Raw genomic sequence first — 19065 nt, forward strand, 5'->3', positions numbered from 1 at the left:
ATTCAAACCCACGACCCTCTCGATACTGGTGCAATGCTCTCCCAACTAAGCTATCAAAGCCACATGAGAGCGGTTGTGTGTTGGTTGTCCCTTTATGTTCATTGGACGTAATACTTGGCTCAAGTATGTAAATTCCATAGTAATAGATGTCCAACAATAGCAATTAAATGTAGACATGATGATAGATATGATTGCAGCCATAACACTACTGGAAAAAGATCTGAAAAAATTTGAAAAAATTGACCTGTTAAAAATACTGATTACTCTCTTCACAGTTCCAATTGACTCTACAAAAGGAATCAAGATGTTATATGTATTTGTGGACATCAAATTGGACGCCAGCCATTTTAATTTGTAGACACAGTCAGGTACAACTTTGAAGCTGGGACATCATTGGCGATAGTGAGCACGATACAATTTGTGGCAACTCTTCAGGTATGTCAACTGTTAGATTTGATTGTATGAATCGGTTGTTTAACATTTTAGAAAATTGGTGGCCATGAATTCCCTTCTGGCATTTTGGAATAAAAATCAATAAAAATATCTATACCCTACCCATGAAGGGTTATTGAGTTTGAAGCCCCCACCCTCCCCTCCCAGCCCCTTACTCAGAAGATCACTGTCCTCTTGGCCTCCCTCTTCCAATCTCCTGTTAATGGTACTTGTGTGGATATTTTCTAGAGCCACGCATTCAGCACCTTTTAAATTCCATTTTCCCATTTGAGTGCAAAACTACATGCTCCTTCATACAGAATTTAAGTTATGCTTAACTAGGTATAATCTTCCTTTTGTGTTCATCATGCAGGCCGTGTATGAAGATTTGTGTAAAGACTACAAGGTGGAGATTCCACAGTGTAAGCCCTTGTCCCCTGGAGAGATTCTTGACTGTACAGCTCCTAGAATAAAACACAAAGATGCTTTCATGTAAGATAGTGAGGCTCAGAATCTTCATATTTCTGGCTTGAAATTCAAAGGGCTGTGCAAGTTACACTGTAAGCCTTATTAGCATTTATTAACTGAAATACAAATTTTATAGTACAGTTTACAGCTGTACAGTCAAACTCATATCCACTCATTTGCCTAGAATAAGCAACATTCCAAGATTGTCTCAAGTGACTTGCAGGGGTTTCACTTAACGATTTCAGCAGGAAGGCTATTTTATCTGAACTCCTTTATAAAAAAACTTTCCTCTAGATGGTCAAACCAGTTGGAATAGGCAAAATCGTCCTCATAGCCAGTCGATTTTCCCGATGTCCGGCCCTTAATGAAAACCCTGCCCTGTACTCCTAAAGGTGTTTTGCATTCTTCAATGTAATTACACGTAGCAATGATTGTGAGACTCCCCAAATTACCTTCAAATGCAGTTCTTTACATTTTGTAGTAGTTTTAACATTTATTGCAGATTAAGAATTTTAAGAAAACGACAAAACGTTTGAGTTTATAAAACATGTTTCGACAGAAACTTCTGTCATCCTCAGCTGACCCAAGTGTATGTTCCATTTCCTTGTACCACACTGATGAACGTTTTATGCATGACCCGAGAAACGTTGCCAATTGCTGTCAGTGCTACAAATAGACATACCAAGCAAGTCACGTTCAACCTGTTAAAAATGTGTTAAAAAAAGAAAAAAAGAACTGTACAATGTTCAAACCTTCACTCTAGAAGCAATAATTATTTACCTCCCATGATAGTGAGACAGCTCTCTGGTTTTCCAGTTAGGACAACGTACATTACACTGACATTACTTGCCAAAAAGTTTAATTTCGAGCAAAGCAAGTGTCCGAAAACTTTCAAGCGTCTGAAATATTAACAGTACAATGTAAAACTTTGAAGTAGTTCCAAAGTGCCAAGTTTCCTTTATGCCGGGATTTATGGAGTGAACTCTAGTTGAGACACGACTTGACATACGTAACGGCTTGATAGAATTTGTTTTATTTTCTTGTTGGTTTTTTTGTAAAACCTTGACAGTGCAGTAAAAGTAACATCTTTTGATGTTGTTTCAGTCTAATTCGTGTTTTGTATGGCTATCCGTAAATTTACGGTAGCTATGTTTCAGCAAAGTGTCCTAAATTTTTGTCTGAAATTTGTCCGAAATGAGATAAAAAGTGTATGGAAATAAAACGTCCAACATGTTTTGCAAGTAATGTAGATAATACATTTTCCCAAGCTTTGTAAACTGCTAATTTCTATTTTCTGTGGCCTGCTGACCCAGATTTTAGATTATTGAAGCCATTGACCAGTATTCTTCATTGTTTTAGTTATCTTGGAGATGGAAGGTTTCATCTGGAAGCTGTAATGATTGCTAACCCGTCTATACCAGCGTACAGGTACGAAACTTAAAAAGAATCAAGGGGTAGTGTCATGCCACATCTGATTGCTCCAGATGGCAGTTCTTTAAAAAAAAAAAAAAGAATTCAAGATAAATTATTCTAACTCATATCTTCAAGTTAAAAGTACAAGAGGCAGAATTTCTTCAATTTGCCATTTCCACATCCCCCATAATACGCCTTGTTTGCCCCCCAAAATTCTCCATAACCTTTGTTTCCCGTTTCTCCTGGGTATTACAGTCATCCCAAGAGAAACTGAAGACAATGCTTATGCAAAATTTTGGGGGGGCAAACTAGGTGTATTATGGGGGATGTGGAAATGGCGAATAAACAAATGAACAAAAATGACTCTTAAAATAGTCAGTAGCTTAGCAGTGTGTGGTTGTTAACAAAGTGATGGCCGCTCCTTTGCGTTTTCGAAGTGTCTGTGAAGAGGATTTAGATAAATTTTTGAACGACTAATATATATTTATACTAAAACAGATTATTCGCTCTCGATTTCTATGCAAGATGGAAATCCCGAGCTCATAATGTAATTGTTAAGTATAGACGTGTACTGTTCAATCGCTAGGGAAGTCTGGCCTGTAATTACTGTATATTGCAAAGAATTGGTTGGGAGGGAGGGGGGATGGGGAGGGGAAGGGGAAGGGGAAGGGTGAGGTGGGAGGGGGGGTTGCGGACTAGCATCCTATCAAGTAACAATAACAATACTCCTGCAATGGTCTATCCATGCTACAGACTGAAAAAGGAATGACGAAGAGCCCAGGGCTTGTTTGGCTTGTCAACAGAACGTTTTGTCATTTACAGGGTTGCCAGAGGTTAGGAAATGGCCAGGGAAAAATAAAATTCTTCAAGGTCAGGGAAAAATCTGGGAATTTTATTCTGAGTCAGGAAAAAATTGACATTTTGAAGAAAAGTCAGGGGAAATTGAAATATCTTAACACGGCTGACTTAATACCATTGAAGGCTGGAAGGAACATTTGGTATCACTGTGATCTCAATGATATTTTTCCTAAAAGAAGGAAATTTTTTTTTTCCTAAAAGAAAGAAATTTGTTGAAAACTCATCCGTCTTAATGAACGAGTAGAAATTAGGGCGGCTCTACGTTCATGCTAGAAGCCGCTACTATATCTGACATTTTGTGTTGATCAGGGAAATTTTAATATTTTTATCAGGGAAAAGTCAGGGAATTTTGAAAAGTGACGTTTGTGGGAAGCATGCATTCATCATTGCATGATAATATTTATTCCCGTTTCACAGGTACTGTTGCAGCCGCATTTAATTGTTATTTTTTCCGTTTGTGCGTGCATTCTTTCGTGATCATCGCATTCTTTTCGTTTATCTCGCTTTCACGTTATCGATGTTCTGTTAGGTTTTTTCGCATAATTTTGCTTTGTTTCAGTCCCCTTTTGTATGCGTCTTTCTAGTTTATTTGTGCATTTTCTTCGCGACGCTACCGTCATCTCGTCTCGTTTACCTCCCTGCCGTTTTCCTTTTTTTTTTACGTGTACCTTAGCTTCCTAGTCATACAACGTTTGTAAGTATCGTCTACCTTCGGCTCGTTATTTCTGTTTCTTTTATTGTATTCGTCTATAACTTGTAATTTATTTTGTTTGTAGCAACCGCTCCCTTTTCATCGCTTCTGTTCGCACTCGTTAAATTGTACATTTCGACTTAGCGGTTAAAGGCCAAGTAGCGTGTTGGACGTTGACTACAATAGGTACGATCCATACAGTAAAGTATTTTCCAGAGAATATTACGATATTGAAACCATGTTTAAAGCTAGAAAAGAAGCCATAAGTACCGCATCAAAGGCCAGGAAATTTGGACTTATTCTCAGCACATTAGGGAGACAAGGGAGTCCAAAGGTGTTAGAGGTACAATAGCGACCAGCAGTTTCTTTATTTCGGCGGCATATCAGGCGAGTATTTTCGAGCCCTGGTTCGTATTTTGGCGACACGCAGTCGAGCCAAAATACTCATGGCGAGACCAAACGAGCCTGAGCGTGCCGAAAAGGTACGATTAGTTATTACCGTACCCAAATTTTCGGTCAAGGGAGCATGATATCGTAGCCGTATCAGGTCAGTGACTTGATATTGCAGGATATCAGGACAGTAGACACGGCTTGTTATTGGGTAATTGCGAATTTGGGTACGGTAAAAAATTAAATTGCATCGTAGTCTAGTAGCTACAACCTCTGGGCGTATTGCTCTCCTACTTCAACTGAACTAAAGTATTTTTAACAGAAAATGTGCGGTTTTGTTTCTAGAAAAGTACGTATTTCAAATGAACGCGCGTATGTTTAATTCGTATTGGATGGGGAAATCTTCAGAAATAAAGCACATTAAGGGGAATGAAATGGCAATGTTTCTCCGTAAAGGAATTTAATGTGAAACTAAATGGCAAAAAGGAAGTGCTTTTTGTGATAAAAACAGAGACAGGGTCAGAGCGCTTGTTGTGGAGGTATTAAGGAGCCTACAAGAATGAAGATTAACTCCTTGACTTTTTAACGTTTGAAACCCTCAAAAAGAGATTGCATTTTTAACTAAATTCTTTATTATACGATTGTCATTTTCAGAATTTGGAACGGAGGTTTATCAAGGCAGGACTTGAGTATGTGATTGTGTTGATGTCTGAAATTTTCCCGGATAAACTTCGTTTGTTCGAAGATGTTGATGCGTAAGTTTCTTTTAGTGTTGAATTGTCGAATTATTTCTCTACATAGAGGACAGTTGTTATTGATTCTTGCACTAGCCACAGTCGTAACAGAGATGAAGGTAATAGAGGACTATTTTTTTCAGTCAGGAACACAATTGTAGTTTTCGGCGAATCTTCGTCGAGGTAGCCGAAGATTTTCCGATTCTTGTTTTCCATTTGGACAATAGCGCGAGTACTCGAACGATTTTACGTCGACTTAACGTCATAAGGTGAAGTTCGTAACTAGGTAACACTTTGATGCAAACCCCGTCGGGAGTACTCAAGGGAACACAAGACAGAGAGGTGCTAATGTGTGTTTTGAGCCAGACAGCGAAACACTTCATTCGCCTATTCCTTCAGTTACAGTGCAGGTGCATTAGGCAAAGGTAGTTTTTCTGTTACTCTGTCCCACCCCTACTATTTCCTAAATTACACAGCTCCTTCCCTGTGAAGTTACTTCTTTGCCGCTTAAATGTTTGTCGGTAGAATAGCTTTTCACAGAGCTGTTGCGCAATCATTTCGTATCCATTTATCAAAATTTCCTCGTGTTTATCACATTTTTTGTTCAGTTCACACTCTTACGGTTTCCTGACTCTTTGTTGAAACCAACCCGACCAAACTGTAGAACCGAACAGTGCAACCTGTTCTACTCATGAAAATAGTTATGGCTACTTAGCAGCTCAGGCACGGTATCCAGGTTATTTTGGCTATGTACAAAATTACCTTTAAATTGAAGAAAAACTGAAAAAAGTAGTTTACTAAGATAGAAAAACACCAAAGAGATAATAATAAACCATAAAGGAACAAGGATGGTTAAGGATAGAGACGATTAACACGGATTCCAAACGACGAACTTTTCAGGATGTGCAAACCGTGACGTAGCTCCTTAAGATAATCAAGCCATCGTTACTTAATGGAACTAATCTTCCATCTTATCATTTTAACAGATGGGTACAGGTGGCATGTCCACGACTGTCCATCGATTAGGGTTACGCTTTTCCTAAACCTCTCCTGTCACCTTACGAGGTAAATCAACCGTTTGTTTTTTTAATTACTTTGCTCTCCGATTTTATAAGTTCAACTTACGATTAACGTCTCGTTACCAGCAATTACATTTTCGTAGCCCATTACTCACTGCCACTATGGGCACAGCTTGACAGTGAGACCCAAGTAGGTGACTGGACGAGCAGTCGCCATCTTGGATTGCAGTTCATGTCTTAAACTTGTTTCTGAGGCACGCGTGACAGAAGGTGACGTGATGTTAATAGATTTTATTATTGATTTTTCTTACTGACCAATCCAAATTTAAGTAGTAGGAAAAATTGTTATGTCGGCCGCTTGGGAAGATGACGACACTGGCGATCTTAGTGGTTGACTGACATTGGTTCTTGTTCGCAGTCTGTTTCCATCAACAACTAGACAATTTACCTAGATCAAAGCTCACCTTGTGGTACGCATTGTGCTGCTACGAACTAACGAAGGCTCAATGTTGACTTAACTAATCTGATTGGAATTTCACAAGTTGACGGTTTGAGTGTTTCGATGGAAAAAAATTGGGAAAATCAGGCAGAGAATTCCCGCTTTTCAGGCGGTGAAAGTGAAAATAAATTCTGCAGAGAATGAAAATACATTGTGGAAATGCATTGTACGTGTACTCGCAAATTCTCAGAAGGAAATCTCTAGCAATCTGTATTAAGGAGTACCCGCTCTGACTAAGAGTTTTATGTCGACCCAACAGGCGTCAGTTGTACTTGAAGAGATTGAATGGCAACGGGATTATCCAATGGATTTCTACGCAAATGTCAGCTTGGGTCCGTGGACCGTGAATAATGAAAATAACAGACAGGTGTCTATAAGTAGGAGGAGAAAGAACTTACACACTGAAAAACTATCCTCAGAAAATATACACTCAAACATGCATAACAAAGATGGCTGTGGCGGACAAAGCACCGAATGTTGTGGAAAATGCCATCAAGAGAACCTACATAAGTTGAACAAGGTTGGCGTGAGTTAACAAGAACGCACGCAGAATGATTCAAACGACAGAAGACAGCATTCCAAATAGCAGAGATCTAACTCGCGTCCAAGTTGCGACATAAAAGGGCTGTTGAAATATTTAAACGAAATAATATCTCGTCCGTAATTCTACAATTATACAAGCTGCTACCAGCGTATTGTAAAATATACCGTGAAAAAAGAGTCAAAATGGCAATGGCTAAACGAACGTTCACCCACAGCAATTTCCCAGGAACTGCAAATGAAAAATAAAATGTATGCAATCGTAACTGTAGCAGATTCATACTTATTATAATCATATGGTAGAGCGAGGTTGAAAACGAAACCACCTCTTGGGCTTTGATTAAGTGCAAACAAATATGCGACAGCTCAAATTCAGACTTCTTTTCTTCTTACGGGCGTACCCTTAAAAGATCAATTTCCCCTGATATATACATTGCCATTTTCCTCTTTATCCCCTGGTCCATGATTCTCTTCAGTATTCTCGTTATTTTTCTGTTTGACAGTGACTCGATATTGTAAGGAGAAATTAGAATTCGATCGCCCTTGAGACAAAAACAACATTAGGATTGGCTATCATCTTGATTGAGACATTAATTTTGACTGTTGCGCATTTTCTCCCATTATATTTAAGTATTACATAGCTTCAAAAACTTCGTGAGCCTCCAAGGTTTGAATTCTATTAGGTGGTAAAATACATTGGAAATTAAACAGAAAAAAGTCAAAAGGGGGGGGGGGGGGGAGGGTGAATAAACAAAAACGATAAAAAAGAACAAAAAATTGTTGAAAGGAATTTGTATCAGAACATAGTATGTCTTTGGCATGTGTTTGTCCAACTGATATTCCTTGGAAGGCAGATTGCGCATGAGATGGTTTTCGTCAGAGGACTGTAATTTTTAAAGAACTGAACTGGTCGTTACTAATGAGGTTGTCATAAAGCCAGACAGTGACGTTCACATTTGTTTGTTGATTGTCACCGTCATCATAACGATTGTCACTGCATTTCACTGCATTTCAAGTTCTCGTCTGCGAGCCACACAGTTTTAGTGTCGACCGGGTACAGGAGACATCAGAAATTTGAACATAGACCAGCCAACTGAGCCAATAGTTTCTGCGGAGCCCACCCAATCATCACTGTTTCCATGGGTTGGGGGTGATCGCTTGAAAAATTTGTCTTGGCGGACGACGTACAAGTCGTTATCCGGCATGAAGAAGAGAAACTGAAAATCCTCCCAGCCCCCTGTGCCAATTTGTGAAGGGGTTACTAACCAGCAGTTAGCTGGATCCGTGGGAGGAGAACGCCGATACAGGTTTCCTTTAATGACTCCGTACAAGGTGCCTATTGGATCGAAGAAGAGGAATTTGAAGATTGACCACCCGTCGGATCCCACAAGTGATGCTATACCAAGCCATTTAGGATCAGTCCCTGGGAATCCAGGCGGGAGCCTCTTATAAAACTTACTTTTGTAAACACCATACAGTATACCGTCAGGATCAAAGAAAAGGAACTGGAAGCACCTCCGTCCCACATTTCCGATAAGGGTGGCTTGGTTGATCCACTCTCTAGCCGAGGAGCCTTGAGGAGACGGCCCCTTGTAGAACTTGTCATTCATAACACATATCAGGTACCGTCTGGATGGAAGAATAGATGTTCGAAGTCGTTCCAGCCATCTGTTCCGATTTCTTTAGCTGTTCCAAGCCAGTCGGGGCTGGCACATTGTGGTGAAGTCCTCACGTAGAATTTGCCATCATGGTTCACGACACCAAAGAGTTCAAGACATGCCATGATACTACAAAAAAATAATAATAAAAATAAAAAAAACCAGACCAGTTCATCATTTTTATTGATTACCTTGTAGGTAATTTAACCTTGGTTTAACGTCTTGGGGCCTGTTTACAAGGAGGGTTACCCTAGCAAGCGGGTTAGCCCTAGCTGGAGGGCAAACGAAATTCGGGTTTACAAGCAAAATTTCACAGGTAGGGTAACCCTACAACCCGGGACAACTTAATGCGAGGAGTCTGGAAACAATTAGAAAGTTAACTCGGGTTGGCAGGTTAACCCTACCTGGAGTATTTACAGGGGTAAAAGTTGACGCGCCTGCTAGGGTAACCCTAGCACGCAGATAGGGTAACCCGCCTACCCGGGTAACCCTAGCTGCCTTGTAAACACGATGAAGAAAAAAGAGGGAATGTGTGAGTGCTAGGGTAACCCGCTTGGCAGGGTAACCCTCTTGCTAGGGTAACCCTCTCCTCGTAAACAGTCCTTTACTATCCTTTGCACATTATGCTCGCCAAAAGTCCAGATTTTGTTGTTTTTTAATAGGGAGACTTAGACAGGTGTGACACATTTACCTGCAATCGTTTCAGTTCGTATTATTTTTTCTCTAAATTAATACAAGCCACTTAACTCCAGGTGGTGGGTTTGCATGTTTTACCTTGCTTTGTGTTACACTTGAGTGATGTAGAGCTCTTTTATCTTCTCTTGTGCTGCATGAATTATTAACGTAATTTTGAACATGACTTAGATTTATGAAGACCGAAGTTTGACTTGGCACCAATAACAACTCGAACAGAATTTGCAAGGTGTGACAACCTATACAGAAGTAAACACGACACGAAGGACCGAACCAATATAACTGTACTAGTCACAATTAAGCTCCAAATACAGTGTAACGGTTTTTCCTAATCACTAGGATAAAGATACAGTGGAACCCCGTTATTCCGGTCAACAACGGGCCACAAAAGTCTGGCCGTATTGACGGGGTGGCCATATTAAAGAGTTCTTTAAATAAGAAAATGACTGACTGAGCTTTTTTTCGGGCTTGAATAAAATGGCCGTAATAACGTGACCGTATTCACGGGGTGGTCGTAAGGCGGGGTTCCACTCAACCTCGTTCCCAGGGTCTTTTCCCAAGCCAAGGAAAAGACCCTGGGAACGAGCTGAGGTTGGGTTCCACTGTACAATCCTTTTGTAAGTCTAGGTAATACCGCTGAACCAGTGGTATACCGTCGGCAACTAAGCGTCATCAAGCGAGCGAACGGTTGAGTAATGTTGCTATGAACAGATGAAACACTTTAGAATCAGTGGGTCTTTCTCTCTCATTTCGAATTTCCACCGCCACAATAGTCTGTAGAATTCAGCTCTGTAATCCGACCACTCTGCCTTATAGTACAGTACAAATAGATACAAGGAAAAAGTGGCCTTCTTGCTCGAGATACGATTAAATCTGCTAAAATTGAAAAATGTGAGATATATTGCGTTGGTGAAAAGTGTTAATTCAAGCTTCCAAGGACGATATGTATTCTTGACAACTATGAGGTGTGCTTTTAAATTTCGGTCTAAGCCGAAACAATTCAAGGAGTTGTGGCAAGTCTCTAGTCGAATCTTAACAGTTAAAGGTGTTGTGACATTTGACAATTCTGTGAAGTAATTGTGACAAGCATTATTCGAGTCTTGGCTCTAATGCACAAACCTCTTAAGTCATCGTCTTAATTTTGCATATTCTGTTCTGCGATGAGCATGGCGCTTACACTGATAAACGCGAAATATGGTGACGCTATTTACTTACATCTGTCTAATTCGGCTGAAACCTTGTCATGAAATTTTAATAATGAATGGCTCCATCTTATAACGTAATAGCGAAGCGTTTAGTAAGAATACCTGTGGATAATTAAAAGGTATTTTCGAAGGGAAATAGCAAATTCTGCTGCATCCAAAAATATACCTCTTCAAAACTCATGAGCAAACGCCACTTGCCTCGGGTTATAGTACTTAGGCCGTTCCAAAGCTAGGTAACACGCTCTCCCAAGATAACAAGATGTATCCAATAGCTTCCACTGGAAAACAGCTGTGGGCAAGAGCCTAAGTGGCCGCGCTAAAGCCTACGGGATTATTTTGGGGACCCCAATAATCAATTCAAATAAGATTTTGATCAGACAATTGCTTTTATGAGTGTTGATATTGACAGAGCTGCTTGAAGTCATATAAACTGCAAGTGCTAATTCCTTTTAAACGATATTATTTCTGGCATAGTCTTAATTCTGCTCCCACTACAATTTCTTCAACTGACAAATCTTAATTTAAATTCAGATAATGGTCACATGCTTCATCTGGCATTTCGAGTGTTGGTATTCCTAACTTGCAGAATAGGCCGTGGCTATAGTGAGAGCTAGCGCGGAGTGCAAGAAATGAGGCAACCAAGACTTGGATGGTGCTTAGTAGGGAGGTCATCTACTGGGTACGTTCCAGATCTATGTGTTCATTACAACCTTACTCGAAAGACGAGTATAAAGGAAAGATCTCAAAAGTGTTCGTCATTCCCCTTTTATTTCTTGGTATTAACTCGTACAAAGAAAGAAACCCATAAACCATTTACTGATCTAGTGACCATTACAGTTACGTTTGACAGTCTATATTTTAATCCGATGTGTGTTCCCATCTACTGCCTGCACTGTTGCAGAGGCGACATCAGGTATTTGAACACAGACCAGCCACCTGTGCCAATCATCTTCGCGGAGCGCAACCAGTTGTCACCTCTATGGGTTGGGACTGATCGTTTGTAGAACCTGCCACTGTGAACGCCGTACAAGTCACCATCAGCCATGAAGAAAAGGAACTGAAAACGATTCCAGCCGCCAGTGCCAATGAGTGTGGCTGATCGTAGCCAGTTGTCACTCGCAAATTTGGGAGGAGCCCTCTTGAGAAACTTGCCGTTTTCCACGCCGTATAAGATTCCCCGTGGGTCGAAGAAGAGAAACTGAAAGACCGACCATCGACCTGACCCCACCAGTGTGGCGGATCTAATCCAGTTGTCACGACGGGAAGTTGGTGGGAACCTTTTGTACAACTTATTTCCATAAACGCCATACAGCACTCCCTTAGGATCAAAGAAGAGGAACTTGAAGGCGTTCCAACCACTTCCAATCTGGGTGGCTTTTTTGATCCAGTCTGCGGCCCAGGAGCCCTGACGAGGTGGCCCCTTGTAGAACTTGCCATTCCAAACACCATATAAGGTACCATCTGGGTGGAAGAACAGGAATTGGAAGTCATTCCAACCCGCTGTCCCTATTACTCTGGCTGATCCAAGCCAATTGTCTTTGGCATATTGGGGAGGAGTTCTCGCGTAGAGTTTACCATTTGTCACTCCAAACAGCAGATTCTTGCAAGCTGGGGAGCTGGAACAAAGGAGACAAGACGAAATGATTTAATCATTTTAATGCTGCATGTAGATGTGAAAATCTGCTGCTTCATTAAGGAAACACCCACTAATTCCCTAATTTGCTTGCCAACCCTCTCGGCTTAGTGCAATGTATACAGATTTTGATGGTATCCGTTGAAACACTGGAAGTATCATTAACAATATAGGCTTTTTAAGATGCCAAACTTGTTTAAACACTGTAGAGCTTGGTTTGTTTCATGTAAATAGTGTTTTGATAGTTTAATCATGTGGTATTGTACGCATCCAAAACCTTTTGAAACATCGGTTCGAATATAACCCAAGTATTGTTTGAAACGCAAAAAGATGACATTAAATAAGCATGGCCGGGTACGTGTAAAAAAAACTCGATAGCAAAAAGATATGAACTCGGAGATTCAAAAGTTTACCAAAATTTTGACATCCTGTCTCGAAATTAAATTTGAAGAGTTCCTCCAAAATACTTGTTCTACTCTACCCCGTAGAATATTTTAATCCTATATCTTTGGATATTTGGTGGCATCTGGCGATATAATAGAGGAATCTGAAAGAAAACGTTCGATAATCATCCGGACCCTTTTAAGAAACGCGTTTCCTATAACTTTCTTCAGTCCTTTAATTCTGATACCTACCAGCTAATGGCTCCAAAAACACTCAGCAAAAGGCACAGATGCAACTTGACGTCCATGATTAACCTAGGAAATAAATTTATACTTATTTAGTCGAATAAATTACCGGTTGTTGATAATTAAAACATGCATATGCACTATCTTTGTACTTTGTGATCTCTACATCGGGAGTTAATTCCAGGAGATTTATCGGAAATATTTTCTGACGACTCTATAACATTTTAATAATACTTTTGGGTCATATTGTTGAAACTCCAGAATCTTTGAAGTTCCTCTTGCAAACTATGCCGGATATTGTCGGATTATTTTAAGTGACTTGCTAGCAAAAATGCACTTTCTTTAAACTATTTAGACTAGTCAGATTTCGTAGCCATAATGCTGTAAAGAAATCCTAAACAAGATAGAAGATAAATTTGTACCCAAGTCACCTAGTCAGCATTAGAACAACTTGATTTACACAACAAAAGCGGTGAGGTCTGTATGAAAACAAGGTCACCTCCCGCCTCGCTGCCATTCAAAGGCCAGGTCACCGAGCAGACAACTCTAAAATGGTCTATTGGCAGTCAATAACTCAATATTGATATTTTTCATTCCCATTTCGCTTTGTCCACCTCGTTTACCTTGAATACATCAAGTTCCACAGTCTTGGTAACGGCAATTGTTTTCAAAGGAATTCCAAAGGTAGAAAAGGTGTGAAATTTCCATATATGTTCGTTTAGACGCGGTAAAAGGGGACTGATTTTATTTTTACTTTCTGCGTGATTCTTTGAAAATTCCTCGAGAATTGGAAGCGCTTGGTGTTATAATAGTCTATACTGACAAATATTCGCCAAATAAGCGAATCACTTTGTAGGAAAAGACATTTCGTCGCAAGAATGTAACTCTGTAATGTTTAATAACCATTTAAGAGCGTTTCTTCAGTTTCGCAAATCACAAGGTGAGGCTCAACGACTTTGAGACTTAAATACTTCCTGCGTTTCCCGAAAAAGCGTGTCCTCAACGGCTTTCTATCTGACCAAAAATTTTGAGGACGAAACTCATTTTCGAAAATTGTGAATGGCCTGGAGGCTGTCTTCTTTTTAGGAAATATGAGAAACCGTTTCTAGTTCTGTACATTTAACCAGAAAATGCTGTTTCATTTTCTAATGAGAATGTTTTGAATTTCAAACTAAAATTGTAGGAAAGAGCCTCATGTTAGAGTTGATAACCACTGCACAATTGGACATTATAGCATGCGAGAAAAACATTCAGAAAGTGATACGTATAGGTCTCTTTGTAATTATAAGGAGTTGCCAAGAGATGACTCGATCTTCTCAGTTCCGAACGCTTCGGGAACCCAAGACTCCGAGGAAGAGAAGTTAAAGCGCCTGTAACATATCAAGGCAAAGAAAACCTGGCTAAACTCAGACAACCTATTTATCACCGAAACTGCACCACTCTACCGGTAATTGTTCATTTAAAAAAAAAGCATTTCCTTGTGAAAACATGTGCCTTGTACTCAGAAAAAAATAGTAAAAAGCCTGCAACATGCCAAGTTCGCCATGTATAGAGAGTTTAAAACTTAGTTCGTGAACGGCGGTGTCAATAACGCAGTAACATTGCAATCCTTGATCTTTCTACCTACCTGTGATATTCGTGAAGAAAATGAGCACTGTACTGTTTGAAAATCTGCAGAAAAGGAATACATGCAAATAAGCAGTCAGTTTTTCGATTGTAGTTTCAATTTTAGTTGAAGGAGAAAATTTGAAACGGGAAAGTTCTTAGCGTATCCCACCTGTTTTACTCTGGAAAACAGACTGTCTAAATTACAGTGAAAACGGCGATTAAAACCAGTTGTGGGTGTGGATGGTCAAAATTGTCGCCTTTCCATTGGTGCGTTGATGACATTTCTAATTATTATTTAGCTGCATTCAAATGGTGAAATGTGTTCTACTTATTAAACTGCGTGGGATATTGTTATTTCTCAGGTAGACATAGAGCCGGTTTCAAGCTGTTTTAATACTGAAATAAATAACCTGCCTTCAGCCTGTGATCATCGGGGAGGCAAGGTATGATCGCATCTTAGAAAATAGAGGACAAACTAGATTTCCTCAACCAAGTTTTTGCGAAATGACAACTTACGATAATGAGGGTAGTACATCATTGAACAACACAACATGAACCACGGTTACGAAGAAGCATTTGACACGCTAAAATAAAGCGGCGGCTGCACAAGTACGGGTCACGTGCTGCAATCTCGCAGTTGTCCACCTGTTTTCGCCCGAAAACATGTACCTTCGTGTGTCGCTTGTATTTTAAAACCAGTTTCAAAACCGTTGGTTTATGCACTGCAAACGGACGACAACGCAAGCAAAGACATAATTCGGCCAAAAAAAACTGTGACTCCCGCTGTAACTAATATGTCTAATATTTGGTCATACAGATCTTTTCCTCGCGATACTTAGGAGGTTGTTTAACTTTACCTTCTTATGTTACGCGAACAATTACTAGTAGATATTTTTTGTGGGTTATTTTATGGACAAAACCCTTGACGCATGCCTATAAAAAAACAAAGCACAATATTTTTTCTGAGAGCAAAATATAGGAAAGGTACGCCGAGATCACACAATAGTAAGCTAGAATTTAACTTCGGAACTGCCTGCGCCTTTCGGAATGATTACGCCCATCAAATTGTGTACCGTTTTTTAAACAAACTACTTGACGCTCTTTTGCAAACATGTAGGTTTAGTAAAATAGTAGCAGTGGTTAAAAAGTATCGAGTTTGGGAAATATGCTGAGAACTCGATCTTTGTTATAGCAAAAGAAATCGATCTTTGCGTTTTCTTTGTTTTCATGATTGACAGCATTCAAAGGATAGCACTTGTTCTTCAAGATGTTTAGTCTAGGTTTTATAAGCGAAAACTCTTTCACAGCCTTCACAACGGCAACTGGTTTACCGCAGAAATGTAAACCCGTCAAGATCTTTAAAATGTGTTTGTATTGATTTCGTTCTATCAGTGCGTTCTTTCGCAATATCCTACGTTAGTCAGTGTTGCTCTTAATAATTTGTTAACGTTTTGTTTAGTGAGATTGGGTTATTGTAATTTCTCAGCCAGTCATGGTGACAATTAAATCCCCAATGTCATCTCAGTTTTTATTTTGTTTTATTTTTGACAAATTTCATTTAATGGCAAAATAATTTATTTCACTGAGATATAATAATAATATTATTATCGAAATAAAGAAAGAAAATAAAGAAATATCCTTTGTTTGCCCTCGTTTTGTGTACAAACGACAAAGACATGTAAAGTAGGGCCAAGCAATTAGATATTGGAAGTAAATAATTTAATGAATCGCAACACGATTAAAAGCCGCAACTGGCAAGAGGCAAACCACTGTACTCGTGTTTTGTTTTGTTTTTAATGTTTTGTTTTTAACAGAAATGCTCAGTAATTCATTTCAATTATAATGAACCGTTGATAAAAAAAATGTTGCCAGTCCCAGCCTGTAAACCTATCACTAAAGATAAATAAACCAAGAAATTATTCCTGCTAACGAAGTGCAAATCAGCCGCCCTTCGAGAAGTGACCATATTAGCTAGACGGAGAAGAGAAGGAGGAACAGACGTTTTTCGCGAGTGGAAGTCGTAGCGAATGAGCTAATTTCATGGGATAAAAGAAATGAGAGCTTTTCTTCTTGTACAAGCGCCATTTCCCTCCAACTACTAAGGTCATCTTAATTCATAGACGAAAGAAACAACTCACCAAAACAGAGAGGATCTAAATGCGCCAATCAACACTGTTAAAAACCAACCAATCACAGCGAAGCATTGAGCTCCAGGTGAGGCGTAACCAGGCGACTTAGTCGAAACTCAAAAGCCTCGGCGCCGCTCTCAACCTAGATGAGACGTCATATTTTATTTCCGCGAGGACTGAAATAAAATTTATTTCCGCGAGGAAATTCTCGAGTGAAATTCAACTCGTCCTAACCAATCCCCGCTGCGCCGGTTGCAGCCGCGGTGGCTTAGTCAGAACCAGCGTATGTAAATTGTTTGTTTTTCTTGCAGCAGGTCAGTCAAATTTTTTTCATTTCCTGGTTGGAGCCAGAGTCGTTTAACAGGTAGTACTGGTTCTTTTTTCGGTCTGTGGGTAACGAAAGCTGTTACTGAGTTCTACGGTCTTGAAATAAAATAAAATAGCGTTCGTTTTGGACTTAGACGGGCTGATATGGAGCTGTGGCGACGTTGACTTTTACGTGTATAGGTTTGTCTCTGAATAACCCAGGGGTTATTTTTGAGTTCTAGAGTCTTGAAACTAAATTGCAAAAAGCTTGCCTTTGCGTTTGAACGGCTCAGTAAAGATTACGATAAGCGTTGGTCCAGGTCATTGTATTCCTACACAGTAAAATTGACGTTGCCGTTTCGTTTTTGTTTTTTCAGTCTAGTGCAAGATCATGGTGTTCGGTCGTTCTATTTTCCTGAACAGGACCGCGATCTTGCTGAAACAATTCCTAGCTGTCATAGCTCTTTAAAAGCGAGGAAACATGTTTCCAGAAACATATTTTTACTTTCTGCGTGATTCTTTGAAAATTCCTCGAGAATTGGAAGCGCTTGGTGTTATAATAGTCTATACTGACAAATATTCGCCAAATAAGCGAATCACTTTGTAGGAAAAGACATTTCGTCGCAAGAATGTAACTCTGTAATGTTTAATAACCATTTAAGAGCGTTTCTTCAGTTTCGCAAATCACAAGGTGAGGCTCAACGACTTTGAGACTTAAATACTTCCTGCGTTTCCCGAAAAAGCGTGTCCTCAACGGCTTTCTATCTGACCAAAAATTTTGAGGACGAAACTCATTTTCGAAAATTGTGAATGGCCTGGAGGCTGTCTTCTTTTTAGGAAATATGAGAAACCGTTTCTAGTTCTGTACATTTAACCAGAAAATGCTGTTTCATTTTCTAATGAGAATGTTTTGAATTTCAAACTAAAATTGTAGGAAAGAGCCTCATGTTAGAGTTGATAACCACTGCACAATTGGACATTATAGCATGCGAGAAAAACATTCAGAAAGTGATACGTATAGGTCTCTTTGTAATTATTAGGAGTTGCCAAGAGATGACTCGATCTTCTCAGTTCCGAACGCTTCGGGAACCCAAGACTCCGAGGAGGAGAAGTTAAAGCGCCTGTAACATATCAAGGCAAAGAAAACCTGGCTAAACTCAGACAACCTATTTATCACCGAAACTGCACCACTCTACCGGTAATTGTTCATTTAAAAAAAAAGCATTTCCTTGTGAAAACATGTGCCTTGTACTCAGAAAAAAATAGTAAAAAGCCTGCAACATGCCAAGTTCGCCATGTATAGAGAGTTTAAAACTTAGTTCGTGAACGGCGGTGTCAATAACGCAGTAACATTGCAATCCTTGATCTTTCTACCTACCTGTGATATTCGTGAAGAAAATGAGCACTGTACTGTTTGAAAATCTGCAGAAAAGGAATACATGCAAATAAGCAGTCAGTTTTTCGATTGTAGTTTCAATTTTAGTTGAAGGAGAAAATTTGAAACGGGAAAGTTCTTAGCGTATCCCACCTGTTTTACTCTGGAAAACAGACTGTCTAAATTACAGTGAAAACGGCGATTAAAACCAGTTGTGGGTGTGGATGGTCAAAATTGTCGCCTTTCCATTGGTGCGTTGATGACATTTCTAATTATTATTTAGCTGCATTCAAATGGTGAAATGTGTTCTACTTATTAAACTGCGTGGGATATTGTTATTTCTCAGGTAGACATAGAGCCGGTTTCAAGCTGTTTTAATACTGAAATAAATAACCTGCCTTCAGCCTGTGATCATCGGGGAGGCAAGGTATGATCGCATCTTAGAAAATAGAGGACAAACTAGATTTCCTCAACCAAGTTTTTGCGAAATGACAACTTACGATAATGAGGGTAGTACATCATTGAACAACACAACATGAACCACGGTTACGAAGAAGCATTTGACACGCTAAAATAAAGCGGCGGCTGCACAAGTACGGGTCACGTGCTGCAATCTCGCAGTTGTCCACCTGTTTTCGCCCGAAAACATGTACCTTCGTGTGTCGCTTGTATTTTAAAACCAGTTTCAAAACCGTTGGTTTATGCACTGCAAACGGACGACAACGCAAGCAAAGACATAATTCGGCCAAAAAAAACTGTGACTCCCGCTGTAACTAATATGTCTA

The 19065-nt window shown here is 39.6% G+C and overlaps 1 protein-coding gene and 2 pseudogenes across 2 annotated transcripts; 1 reads left to right on the forward strand and 2 right to left on the reverse strand.

Annotated features, from left to right (window-relative positions):
* The first annotated feature begins 96 nt into the window (after positions 1-96).
* Positions 97-7310, forward strand: LOC149097450 (2-(3-amino-3-carboxypropyl)histidine synthase subunit 1-like; annotated as a pseudogene).
* A 774-nt stretch (positions 7311-8084) lies between these two features.
* On the reverse strand, positions 8085-8827 carry LOC149097451 (uncharacterized; annotated as a pseudogene).
* A 2522-nt stretch (positions 8828-11349) lies between these two features.
* LOC149097452 (uncharacterized) lies at positions 11350-18361 on the reverse strand. 2 transcript variants are annotated; one of them, XM_089280356.1, is made up of 4 exons: positions 18284-18361; positions 14490-14533; positions 12869-12931; positions 11350-12216 (listed from the first exon to the last, which is right to left on the reverse strand). In XM_089280356.1, the coding sequence occupies exons 1-4, from the start codon at positions 18344-18346 to the stop codon at positions 11481-11483; spliced, it is 906 nt and encodes a 301-aa protein (XP_089136482.1). In that variant the 5' UTR covers positions 18347-18361; the 3' UTR covers positions 11350-11480. The 2 variants fall into 2 exon arrangements, with proteins under 2 accessions (XP_089136482.1, XP_089136483.1); XM_089280357.1 differs by lacking the exons at positions 14490-14533; positions 18284-18361 and adding an exon at positions 13486-13541.
* Positions 18362-19065: the final 704 nt, after the last annotated feature.

This window comes from Orbicella faveolata, unplaced genomic scaffold, assembly GCF_042242905.1.
Source record: "Orbicella faveolata isolate gen_17 unplaced genomic scaffold, um_ofav_v1 contig_47, whole genome shotgun sequence".
NCBI classification, from domain to species: Eukaryota; Metazoa; Cnidaria; class Anthozoa; order Scleractinia; family Merulinidae; genus Orbicella; species Orbicella faveolata.